The sequence below is a fragment of the Cornus florida genome, unplaced genomic scaffold (genome assembly GCF_030987335.1).
Source record: "Cornus florida cultivar Cherokee Brave unplaced genomic scaffold, ASM3098733v1 CherokeeBrave_3.0.0_Hap2_Chr06, whole genome shotgun sequence".
NCBI classification, from domain to species: Eukaryota; Viridiplantae; Streptophyta; class Magnoliopsida; order Cornales; family Cornaceae; genus Cornus; species Cornus florida.
Genome location: NW_026775576.1, coordinates 73285408 through 73299153, shown reverse-complemented (window position 1 = coordinate 73299153; position 13746 = coordinate 73285408). Strand labels below are relative to the sequence as shown.

Genomic DNA, 13746 nt, shown 5'->3' with positions numbered 1-13746 from the left:
TTTCTTTTATCAGTCACTTTTTATTTCTTTGCATGTTTTAGTTGTAAGTAAAACGTATAGTGTCTTCGACTTCGTCGTTGCGCTCACGTGATATTCATCACCTAGACCAAATCACCAATGAGGATAAGCAACCCTAGCATTGACAGCCTTTGATATTCATCGCCTAGAGCTATTGTATTGCAATTTGGTGCCCAAACCAATTGACAGCCTTTGATTTGCTTCATTAAAACTGCAGTGTCATCAATGATAGTGTCATCAAGCTCAGTTGGGCAACGCATTGATGTTGTGCACTATTTATATATATATATCGGTATAGTTATATTTATCTGTGTACACAATTGAGTGTATATATATAGACGATGAATATTGATATTAATTATAGGGAATATATAAAGTTAATACCCTTTTGTTAGTGTATCCCTTTTGTATGGCGGAATGTTCTGTACTTTATAATAAATAAATAAATCAAGTGCTTCTAAATTGATGTCATTTTTAAAATAAAAAAAAACACACACACAGACATTTGTTAATGAATTATGACAAAAATCTCTCTCTAAATATTTATATAGGAAATAAATATAATTTTCATCCCCCCCCTCCCCCCAACACACACACATATATCTGTGTGTATTCCAATTAATGTAGTTCTAGAACTACAAGTTTGTATGGCTGAATATTTTTACAAAACGTACAGTCAAATAAATACATATGGGATGGCTGTATCGACCTTGTTATTGTTCGTGGCAAGGCTGTATTTCATGTGTAGTAATTGACCCTTTAAAAAAACACCGTAGTTAATGAGTAGAACATTAAAGCCTGATTTGGTATAAACGGACTAAATAGAACAGGAACGGGATAAAATGAGAATATAACATAATGATAGTTCTCATTTTATTGTTTATTTACAATTATGAAATGACGTAAGAATAAAATGGTAATTATTATTCTGAGTGGTGGTGTAAGGCGGCAGTCGCAGTCAGGGGCGGAGCCAGAGGTAGGCGAGGGGGTGCCTGCCCCTGCAAGGAATTTAGTATTTTTTATTAGTAGAGGTTCAAAAACAATTTAGTATAACTTGGGCAAGGTAATGAGTACCTTTGGCCCCCGCAATAAATTTTTTATTTTATTATATATATATATATATATTTATTATATCATCTTTACTTCTTTTAACATATTTAAAATAAAATATCTTCTTTTTTTTTTCCTTTTTTTTGAATCTCTTGTCCCCTGGCCTCAATGATGTTTGTTTGTTTATTTATATTATATATTATTTTATAATGCTTTGACCCTTTCTTCTTCTTCTTCTTCTTCTTCTTCAATTTTTTTTTTTTTTTTTTTTTTTTTTTTTTGTAACTCCACCCCGCCTTTTCTTTTCCTTAAGATATGGGTCAACTTTTGGGGTTTTTCTTTCTTTTTTTTTTTTTGGCAGAATGCTAACGATTATCCCACTCAGTCCATCACATTCTCTCTTCTCTGAGTTCTCTCTCACTCAGTTCATCACTTTGGCCCTCCCAATCACACGATCCTGGCTCTGCCCCTGGTCACAGTGGTGCAAGCCAATGGCCGTGGCAAAAGGCAGTGGTGGAAGGTGATTGCCACAGTGGACAGTAGTGACAGAGGTGGCAGTGATTTTTGGACTTGAAACGTGTTAATGTTTTAGAAATTTGATTTTTTTTAAAAATTTATTTGAGAATGGAATGATCATTATTTCAAATGTTTAGATGTGGAATGATTTTTCTTATGCACTTTGAATGAATAGTCATTCTTATTTTAAATTTCATACCCAAAAAAAAAGAATTGTTAAAATGAATATTTCATTTTATTCTTGCGTACTTAATTATGCCTTAACTTCCAGATAAATACGAGTCACATTTCTAATTTTATAATTGATTTGTGAAATTGATTATAAGTACCTCCGTCCTATATTAGTTGTCCATTTCGAAAACTTTAACTCACTACCATCTTTTATTTTTGAGTCATTTGAGGTTATTTTTAATCATATTCCTTTCATATATACTTATATACTACCTATATCCTATATTAGATGTCTACTTTGGTAACTTTGACTCACAAAAATTGTGAGTCAAGATTTTTGAAGTGGACAACTAATATGGGATATATATATATATATATTTGTATTGCTTCCATTTGATAAGTAGTTTGTAATCTTTGTATTGATTGCTTAATAAGTTCAATATTTTTGTCCTAGTGTTACTGTAATGGTACTAACATGGTTGTCTCACACTAATTATTTTTTCATTTTTCAGTGTGGAAATTAACTATAAGAGCAACCCAAATTAACCCAATTTTTAAATCTGAAACTTTAGTCCGGGTTGGAAATTTAAAATTCTAACTTAAATTTAAAATTCTAAAGATGTGTTGGACTTGATTAATTCTATAAGGTCATACTTGGAACATTTTATATATCACTTAAATTTTAAATAGTTATAGCACATTATATTAGTGAACCTTTTTTGTTTTTTACTTTTTCGTGGTAAGGAGAAAAACTTCTCTCTAGTTCTCTCTCTCTTTCTCAATACCCTTTTTTGAACAGTATGTGGTTTGTGTGACTGTGAGAGATGAAGTGTTATTCTTCCAAACAAACAGACCATCAATCTGACAGCCAAAAATAGTAACTTTCTAATTAATAAATCCAAAACTATCATGACCACTTATCCCCTATGATAATTCCACTTCTTTCATTCTAATTATATGCCTACTTTTGGAAACGTGAAAAGACAAGCCAACCCAAATACATCTCTCTCTCACATTCGTCCCTGCAGCTGTATATAAACTTGTAATTATATATATTTTCTCTCATTTCAAAAGCATATGTATACATATATATATATATATATATATGAACTTGTAATTACATGTGTTTTCTCTCATTATCAAAATTAAGGACGCCTGACAATGGAGATGTCTGCAAAACAATCTTCATATATTCTCACCTTTCTCATTTCTACTCTCCTCATCCAACAATTCATTGTCGTGCATTCTGCCGGGGGTAATTATGGAAAAGGTTCACATAATTTTATTTTTTTTTTACTTTTCATATTCATGACAATATATACTGTGATTCCTTTATACAATATATATATTTCGTCCTTAAACTTTTGTATGCATCAATCAAATGAACACTTATGCATATTACCCTCCGTTAAAAGATTCCTTTTTTTTTTCAAGTAAAATATTTTTATTTTTTTTATTTTTTTGATGTTTGCTAAAGTTTTAGGTGAAATCCACGGGGCGAAACATATAAATTAATTTGTTAAAAATTAACGAATAAGTTATTTTTGTTATATTTTAATAAATTTTTTCTTCGTAAATATTTAATGACAACCAAGTACCAAAAAAATAAAAAATATATATTTTTAAAAAATATTTTATATTCAAACAAAGCGGAACCTAAGTTGATAGTCACTAAATATAATATGATATGTTTCATGGTCACACAAAGAGGCAAGTAAAGCGAGTTTGGTTTAGTATTCCGATGCAAAAGCAAAAATGGTTTTAAAAGAACAACGAAAAAAAATTGTAATTGGCTTTATTCGTTTTATATATATATTTATATATTTATACTTATTGATTTTGATAATTGCATGCATAGCAAGGTGGTGTGAAGCAAACGGGTAAATTAGCGGGAAAAAAGTGGTGTATACCAAAGTCAGAAGTGAGTGATCCAAAATTGAAGGCAAACAGAGACCATGCGTGTGAGCAAGTGGACTGCAAGCCCATTCAACCTGGTGGGCCTTGCTTTGAGCCCAACAATGCCTGGTCTCATGCAGCTTATGCCATGAACGCTTTCTATCAAATCAAAGGCCGCAACCATTTCAATTGTGATTTCGCTGGTACTGCTGTTTTAACCAACGTTGACCCCAGTAAGTGATCAGGACTTTTATTTTTGTTTGGTTAGAAGAAAGGGAAAGAGAGTTTTTTAAATTTTTTTCTATTTTTTTCACTAATATGCCTTCACTATATGTGTGAGAAATTTTCAGTAGACTAGGGTTTAACAAGGATTTTGTAAGAAATTAAAGGTTAAAATATGAGTTAGCATCCTCCTTTGTTTTTTTCTTCTCCCTCCTTTCCTTTGTGTTTTTTTTTTTCAACCAAATAAAGAAAACTTCTTCTGCCAAGGCGCGGGAAGTCTATTAGTTTAGTCAAGTCGTTTCATGGATCAATCAAATAAATAACAAAATATTAAGAATAATAAAGTGCCATAGGCCACCTAATATAGACTTTTTGGCAACACTTCATAATTTAAATTTTTGAATATTTTGCACAATGAATTGAACTCTTAAATGATGTTGATTACAGGTCACGGTGCTTGCAAATACCCCTCTTGAGACGGAAGTGAAAAAGGGCACAAACGGAATCCGGAAGTGGATTTTTTTTCTTTTTTATTTATAGGAATATATAAACGTCATTGTAATTTTGAAAGTCCAAATTATTAGTATGCTTATGTTATAGAGAAATCTTCAAGCAATTTTGTCTTTAATGACTCATTTCTACTCTGGACAATGTTTTGAGACGATGCAAAGGGTTCCAGCATTTGGATTGTTCATGTTTTTTATTGAGAGGATCTTGACTTACGAGTTTGAGGTTTGTACATGATGAGCAAATGCAATATTTAGAAATATAGTTGTAAATGTGTATTTGAATTTTTTGTCAAGAAAAAAAATATTACATTTAGATGAACTTTAAATAATAGGCCTAATTTTGGTATTTTTCGGGTACTTATAATTTTATAACAATGGAGAAATTGGAGATGACTTTAATCACATTAATAGAATAGTGTGTCTAATTTATTCGGGTGCTTATAATTTTATAACAATGGAGAAATTGGAGATGACTTTAATCACATTAATAGAATAGTGTATCTAATTTATTATTTCTATAAAACAACTACTAGAATAGTCATACTTTGTGGTACCTTTCTTTTATGTTTTTTAAAACTATAAATATTAGGTAGTTACAAATCAACATTTGTACATAGTGCCGAAAGAAAATGCACATGTCGAGATGGTTGTATGGTAAGACCACAAATGATAGAATTATAAATGGGAAGATGGTTCTAATAGCACCAATTAAAGATAAAATAAGATTAGTTAAGATAATTTGAATGATGTAATTTCAGATCTTTATTAAAACCTTATGAATATATTAAGTATTTATCTAACGAAAAAATAAAAAATAAAAAATAATAATTGTGTCTATCTAACAAAATAGAACGTATTTATCTAAACAAAAAATAAAAAATAATAATTGTGTAAAATAAATACGCGCCCACCGTGGGGCTCGAACCCAGGACCACAAGGTTAAGAGCCTTGCGTTCTACCAACTGAGCTAGACGGGCCCACGGAAGCTTGATCTTCTGAAGGTATTCTAGGATAGAAGCTATCAAATTTAAATCAATCCCTACAAATTGGAGCTTAGTTGTTCAAATCGATCTCAAATCAGAACAAAAATGGGTTTGGTATGGTCGATCGTCCTATTCTTCGTCATCGTAGCTCTGGTTTTGGCGTTAGGTTTAGTCGCTGCGATTGTTTTTGAAGCATTCAGAAGAAGATTCAATCATGTGTATGTCCTAATCAGAAACCCTACTTTTACTTTGTTTATATATATATATATATATGAAGTATATATCATTTTCCTGTTCTGAATGTGTTGTATTTGAATTTCTTTGTCAGTCACCTTGAAGCTCATCCGATCTTCGAGGATCCAAATTCATTGAAACAGGTATCCGCTGCTTCATCTATAAATTATACACACATATATATGTATTTGTACTCATATATGCATATAGCTTAGTTGATGCAGCAGATATGTAACTCTGAATGGGGCTATTGATAGGTTAATCCAATGCCATCAGTTGTAGTGATGGCTTTAATTTTCTCTAGTGGTCCATTCGTGACAATGGTTGTGTACCTTCTAATGCAATTCAATTTTTAATGCAACAACAAAGGTGTGTTTTGATGTCCAAACTCGATCTCAATGTGCATTACACAGTGTAAATCAAAAGTAATTTAAAAGATTGGAGAGAACTAAAGACTGTAGAATCATAGTAGCAATTAAAGCACTTCACAAAAGGAAGTCTCCGATCTTGAAAAACTACAGTCGGAAGTGTTTGGTAGAATTAATAATATTCTAATATGAGTTGAACTTATTTTAACAACCATAACACACCAAAAACACTTGATCGCCGTCAGAAAGGCCTCATTTTGTGCAATCTTGTGAGTGGCTGGAAGCAGAAAATGGAAGTGTGTTGTATAACATGCTAGTGTTGCTATATGAAATAAGGTTCATTACCTCCGTTATGCAGTCTGTTAAACTCATATTTGAGAAATTTATCGTATTCATTTGTGGTAATATATCACAAAAGGACAAGTTGAGTGGTAACCATTGTAAAGAAACAGGGAGAGTCTATGCTTTGTTCTACAAGTTAGTGAACTGAAGCTAACTTCTTAATCAAGTTTTGAATTGGAGAAGTAGAAGTATTTATATTTATTAGCCTTATCGCTTCAGTTAATTTGAGGTATGCATAAAGTTGATATTTGGTATCATTAAATTACTAAAATATAAAGCTGTTTTGGAACACACTAACCATGTTAAAGTTGTGCAGATTCCATGTCCTTACATCTTTGATCCTGCAGACAAGTACATATCTTTGATTATTCCTGCATTCAATGAGGAGCACAGGCTTCCTGGAGCTCTTGATGAAACCATGAAGTAAGTTCCCCCGAAAAAGAAAAAAAAAACTATATAATTTTCATTTTTATCATCACTTTTGAGGTCAATGGTATTGTTATTAAACTATTTTGCTTTTGGTGATGATAAATCATGATTCTGTGATGCATGCTTCAGTTTTCTTAATAAGTCACTGTTTCCTTTTTTAATCTTTTACTTTATTAAGATACTTGTGGCTGTCTAATTATTATTATTTACAAACTGTCATTGGCTATGGGAAAGTGCATGATATTACTCATTGTTTTCATGTTTTCTTATTCACCGTCCATACAATAGCAATAATAATAATTTCTGCACTTGTTTTTTAAATATGGATTTCGGAGAGTAGGGTTGGACCAGGTTAGAGGTACAGTCCCTAGGATATGCTAGCAATAAACCAATCAGGCTATGGCATCTTCAATGCTGAATGGAGCTGTATGCGCGCATGAATTCTTAATATCTAGAATATTTAAATAGTTTTTGTTATGTTATTATAGTGTGAAGGTGGTGATTTGCAATATTGGACTTTGAGTTTCTATAGAAGTGCTTAAGCATCATAACAAATTTGGATCTTCACTTTGCAGTTATCTTCAAAAACGTGCAGCAAAGGACAAGTCCTTTTCTTATGAGGTATGATTTAGTTCCTTTTACTTTCTTTGGTGGTTATCTGAATTGGTTTTAGCAGCTATGATTTGCTCTTTTAATTTAATTATCCATTTACCTCATGGTAAGTTGGTATAAGTTCTGACCATCCATGTTCCACCTTGAAAAGTGTTGATAGTGTCAGAGAATCAATGTGAGCTTGTGCCCAGAGTAGTACATCCTGGCCCAACTCTCTTATATAAGTTTATGTCTATACACTGGTGTCGTAGCTAAATAAATTTTGCAGGGTGCCGCATTTGAATACGCTCTTAAAATGAGCGTCATAGGAGTGTGGCGGCACTGCCATGTAAGCTCGAGCCCTGATTTAAGGCTGACGTAGTCTAAGATAAGCTTCACGTGGCATAATATATGCTTCGGCCCTGATTAGTATATCCGGCCTTACTGCATTTTGGCTATGACTGACATGTGAAGTTGTGAACACTGTGAAACCTTATTTGAATTCTCTCTTGAATTGAACATTGGAGCTATGATGAATTTTCTGGATCATGTAAAAAATTTAGAAGTTTATTGTAATGGCCATACCCCATTTCTCAACAATTCAGAAATTGCTAAACAATAATGTGAATATGTTCCAAATTGCTTAGACTCTATCCTTAAAATTTTGTGTGCTTTTGGACCTTATGTGTATTGTTTCTTGGGTATTTTTCATTCTTAACTGTATTAATTCTTGATCAGGTGCTAATTGTGGATGATGGTAGTGCGGATGGAACTAAGAGAGTAGCTTTTGACTTTGTAAGAAAGTACACTGTAGACAATGTCAGGGTTATCCTTCTTGGAAGGAATCAAGGCAAGGGAGAAGCTATAAGAAAAGTGAGTCTAAACTAAACCATTTATTCAAGCAGCAGCAATTCTTGATGGTGTTGACGGATGTGTATGTTCTCCTCTAATCACAAATATAATTGATTAAAGCTTTTCACTTCTGCGAAGCATTGTAAAACAGGGAATGCTTCATTCACGTGGTGAACTACTTCTAATGTTAGATGCTGATGGGGCAACCAAGGTTAATGATCTAGAAAAACTTGAAAATCAGGTTGGTGTCCTGCGACTACATATTGTGCATTTACTATTTATTCATTTCCATAAATCCTAAGAATATACGACTAAGCATGTGGTTTAACTGAGGCTATGACACAGAGGAATAATGGAAAAACATTCATGTAGCTGAAGTTGGGAAAAGGATTTGTTGAGTTGTAGTTAATTTAGTATTATTAGTTTTATGCTTTAATATATGTGGAAATGGTGGAAAAGTATTAACGGAGTCCCTATTTATTTATGTATTTATCAGATACGTTCAGTTGCTCAAAAAGAACTTGATTTTGGAGATTTGGCCTCTAGCAATTCAAGCTCAAGAATTTGTGATATACCAATTGCTGCATTTGGTTCTCGTGCTCATCTTGAGGAGAAGGCTCTTGCTACAGTTCAGTCGTGTTAATGCTGTTAATTTCAGTTTCACACTTCTTTTATAATTTTATTTTTTTCTTTTTGATTATTATTTTTTCTTAGTAGTTCTAGTTCACTTTATGTTTCAGAGGAAGTGGTATCGCAATTTTTTGATGAAGGGCTTTCATGTTGTGGTTCTGTTTACTGCTGGTTCGGGGATTCGTGATACTCAGGTAACTTATCTGCTTCATAAATTTCTTCTTCCAGTCTGATATCCATTTTGAAGTCTGTATTCCATGTATGTTGCATCAATTTTTAATTTAATGTGGACTTTTTCCATGCTTCACAGTGTGGTTTTAAGATGTTTACCAGAGCTGCTGCACGGAAGCTTTTTACAAACATACGTTTGAAGAGGTAACTCTTTTGGGAACCGTAGATAACCTACTTACTCTGTCCTTAAATTATGGAATGACTTCTTTCAGCTAGAACTGTGAAATAATGTTGTGTTCATTTTTTGTTTACTAATTGAATAGAATATTTTGTACTTCTGCCACCAACTTGTCCGTTTTAGGTTAACCGTTAACCTGCTTTTCTGCTTTTGTACTTTTAATTTTACATCCCTGACAGCATCCTGGGTAAATCAATGGGTACTCAGCCTCTTGAATTTGCAAGTGACCAAGCTCATTGCGGATGTTAATTGTCCTTGAACAATTATTGGTCTAAGGAATTAATCTATTGAGTCTTTATGAATTTACTATGTGTAAGCCTGAATCAATCAAACATATATCAGCTACCGTATGATACCATAAAAATAAATTGACACATTTATGGAGATTTGATCTACAGAGCACAAAAATGTGGAAAAAAAAAAAAAAGTATCAATCTAGGAAAACAAATATTCTTTCAGTGGCATGAAAGTAGCATTCCTTAGCATATTAACAATAATCGCTTCAAACTCTTTGAGAAAGAATGACATTAATACAGTCAACCATGGCCAAATGTGTTTGGGAAATTTTGGCCTGACGAAGGTGATCAATGGTTCAGGTTTGTTTAGTATACTTCTGACAGAAATGATTTTCCAAGCTAGATGTGCTTCTAATTTGACCAACTTTTTTCTCTTATTATATTTGGAAAACCATTATTAAATTAATGTAAGATTAGTTATTCAGGTGAAATTCATTTTTGAAAATTTGGAAGTTTGATTGACTAAAATTCAACTTTGAAGAACATCTTAGACATCATTAATGCAGTATATTGATCCACCATTGGTGGATGCTTTATTAGCTTTAAGCATTACAACTTAAGAGTGAGAAGTTAGAAAGTGAAAAAGTGCTTGTGCAGTAGCCTCTCTAACCTCAGTTGTTAAAGGCATGCAGAAGCATGAAAAAGGCCCTAGGTTACGCTCATCAAAGCGCTGCCATTGTGCTTCATTCAACACCAGGTGAGGCTACTTCCTTTTGGCTCATGTCAAAGCCTTAAGGCACACACTTTTTATCAGGCTCCAAGCGCAATGAAGGCACACCTCATTAGTGGCTTATTTTTATATTTCAAAATTTATGTTTCTTTTCTCCCTTCTAAAGGGTCATTGATTGATATATTCTATATCATTTCATGGTATTATGTGGTATACCATAATGTTTAATCTTATAGCATATTTAGGTATATATGTGTAAATGTAATACTTTAATTTGATGCTTGATTCTAAATATTAATGATATGATGTAAAAATAGGTGTAAATCTCATACTAACATAATACCTGCACATTTGCAGTACTATTTGATTCAATTGAAAGCATACAAATTGAATAGGATTTTGAACTTGCCTTAGTTTGTTCAGACTCATTTCTTCTGATGCCTTTCACATTTCTCACCCTTTGGTTCTGGGAGACTTTAGCTTCTTACTACATGTTGAATCTGTAATAACTGTGCTCAAAATACTGGTTATAAATGATAAACTATGTTGGGATTTGCTTCACTTCTGAGGAAAAGCTTGAATTGTCTCCTTCCTAATTTTATAAGAAAATTATCATTGACTAATGCAAAAAAAATCTCCAAGATTTTTGCTGGATAATACTTTAAATGTTAAAATGGTTACTTTCGGAATGATGTTAGATGGTAACAAAGAATTCAAAGTGCGAACCCATATTAAGAAATGTGGTAGATTACGCAACTTAAATCTGCTAAGGCATATGATATTGTAACTGCAACACATGCTTCAAAGGAGTGGAAATAGTGACCTTAAAATGTGGAACAAACATAGCCACTGAGCCAAACATGTATATCTTTGTTTTAACAGGACTTCTTTTTTCATGGAGAAAGCTTGAGTTTGTGCAAGATAAAATGAACTTAAGTTGACTCCAAGAAGCTCTATTTCCCCACTATGGATTTGCTAAACAATATAAAGGAAGGAGGAGCTGTATTGTGTAGTCTGTTGGTTAATTGTAGTAAAAGAATAATGATAGTATTTCTAGACAAAACTGGACCAGTATTCCGTTTAGTGCAAAGAGTTCTTGCCCAAGCAGTCAATGAATGAGGGATGATGGCTGTAGTATCCTGGATTTTTAAATATAAGAATAGTGGTAGTGACACTATTTAGATATTCGATACTTTGCATCTTTTGTATATAATTATAGCCTTGTGTCCCAAGTAGAAATTAAGGAAGGAATAAAAGTGTATATTGGTATATATGGTGGTGTATGTGTCTTACTCAAATGAAGGAGCAATGCACTTGTATTGCTGTTATAGATGTGTAGTAAAAAAATATATATATGACACCTGTCTTTAGAACAAAGCTTCCAAAGAAATTTTGTTACCTACCTATATAAACATATACATATGGTACAACCTAGTAGCTTCTCAAGGAAGCTTTGTAAATGGAAGTCTGCAAAAATAGCAGCATGCCAAAGCCACTTGTGGGGTCATGGGCGTATGGATGACATGTGTCTATTAAATGGTTCTACCTATGTATTTATTTGTAGTACGAGTATAAACAAACTGATTGGAATATGGGCGTTGGTAACCCTTGGAGGGTGGTGACTTGGAATTAGTTCATTCCCACATTTGGAAAAATTGTAGTTTAGACTTTGCTATCATGTATGTACCTCTTTGTTGTATTTCCTGAACAATGGAAGATGTTTGGTTTGTAGTTAGTAATTAGCTAGGATGTCTGTCCACTGTGTCAAGCAGGACTTTAAATTATTCTAGGTATTTTGGTGAGTATCTCACGCTTCCCTGGGAGCGGGGAGTGACAACAGCGTTATCTGGTCAATGAAGTGGTTCTACAATATGACAAGGATGAAGATATGCCATATTAATGGAGAGGGAGTGAACATATTAGGAATGTTCAGCTTCAGTCAGAATTGGATTCCATGGATTCCATCAACAGCTAACATTAAATCGCCCATTTTGTATATTGGATTGGAATGAGATTTGACATTACGAAGAGTTATGTAATGGTATGGGCATATGTAACTAATTGGGCCATTCAAGGATGGGTATCCTTGGGATTGCCCAACTGATGCCTGATATTACATATACTTTGATGTTACCTCCCTAAAAGTTTTTTTTATTACACCAACTGCTGGTTAATTTTTGAAAAATGTATATGAAAGTATAGCCCAACTGGAGTCTAAACTTCACATCTTTAGAGGAAGAGCCCCATTAGACCTGCACCACTTCTTTGCTCTATCGGTACATGTATTCCTGTCCGAATACAATGCAGAAGCTATTTTTTTTTTTTTGGCTGATTTCATCTTTAGCCTACCTGATTTATTAGTACATTATAGTCCTTAGACATTGATTGTTGAGTAGGAAGGACATGAACAATATGGGGTCTGCTTTCTCACACTTCGATTGGAGAATTATTGCTAGGGACAATAGACTCTCTCTTTAGTTCTGTGCTGTTTTGAATCTTTTGATTTTGTTGTGGAATTCACTGCAATCTGCTCTTTGTGCAGGTGGTGCTTTGATGTCGAGTTAGTGTATTTATGCAAATGGTTTTGCATTCCTATGATCGAGATATCTGTAAATTGGTCGGAAATTCCCGGATCCAAGGTGAATCCACTAAGCATACCCAACATGCTATGGGAGATGGCACTCATGTCCGTGGGATATAGGACGGGGATATGGAAAATTTATCCTTGAGACTTTCCAGTTTGGGATCAGTTTATTTGGAGAAGCATATTATAGCATTTGTAGCCTCATTGAATTAGTCCAGGGGAAGAAAGAACTAACACCTGATCACAAGTTGCAGTAAACATACGCTCATACCTGAGCTTATGTGCGTGAGCCACGGTCTAACCTCAAGGTTCCGTTTGTAAAATTATTTTTGTAAACTGCTACTTTTCTCGTCATTATTATTATTATTAATCGAATTTTGTTCATTGGAGTCTAAAAGAGCTGGAAATAAACACCCCCCGAAATTATTTGTTTTAGAAAGAGGTATGGTTGATGATTCCAGTGAGGCGTCAATCGTTGGCTTTTAGTTGTAATTCCATCATATACTTTAATTTGACAAGATAATGGGAGAGATCAGCTGTTTGCTGCATATTGCATTATTGATTCTGTAGTGACTATTTTATCCGTTGACCTGTATGTTTAAATGATTATATGGTGTCAAATTGCTAGTTTTCTGCTGGGGTTTTACCACCATGTATAGAGGGATTTTCGGGGAATTAGCTAACTCTTTCTGCTTTCATTCCAATGATTGCTTTCTTATTGATTTTTGACAGCTATACTTGCCATCCTGATGTTGTCACAGTACTATAATGGATCTGTTCAGGGACGTTTTCGGAATACATATACATAGGTGGGATATATATATAGAGAAATTGATATTTTTGGGATGAGATAAACTAATACATTACATAAATAGAATATAATGAAACAATTTAAGAAAAAAAAATAATAATAAGGAAACATGTATATCATACACTAAAATGAATCCTATCAACCTTGTGATATGTGAAATTTGTT

At 33.2% G+C, this 13746-nt stretch overlaps 1 protein-coding gene and 1 non-coding gene across 2 annotated transcripts; one reads left to right on the top strand and one right to left on the bottom strand.

The window, feature by feature from the left end:
• Positions 1–5286: 5286 nt before the first annotated feature.
• On the bottom strand, positions 5287–5359 carry TRNAK-CUU (transfer RNA lysine (anticodon CUU)). The gene has a single exon. It is a non-coding gene; the product is annotated as a tRNA-Lys (tRNA).
• LOC132312047 (uncharacterized) lies at positions 5326–13373 on the top strand. The gene is made up of 10 exons (XM_059810265.1): positions 5326–5583; positions 5694–5742; positions 6626–6732; positions 7314–7359; positions 8068–8202; positions 8333–8422; positions 8678–8809; positions 8922–9005; positions 9122–9186; positions 12729–13373. Exons 1-10 carry the CDS (start codon positions 5471–5473, stop codon positions 12913–12915), a joined length of 1008 nt encoding a protein of 335 aa, XP_059666248.1. The 5' UTR covers positions 5326–5470; the 3' UTR covers positions 12916–13373.
• Positions 13374–13746: the final 373 nt, after the last annotated feature.

Coding starts and splice junctions, on each gene's coding strand:
- LOC132312047 (XM_059810265.1), top strand. CDS start 5,471: ATGGGTTTGGTATGGTCGATCGTCCTATTCTTCGTCATCGTAGCTCTG. Junction 5,743..6,625: donor ATCCAAATTCATTGAAACAG/GTATCCGCTGCT, acceptor AAAGTTGTGCAG/ATTCCATGTCCTTACATCTT. Junction 7,360..8,067: donor ACAAGTCCTTTTCTTATGAG/GTATGATTTAGT, acceptor ATTCTTGATCAG/GTGCTAATTGTGGATGATGG.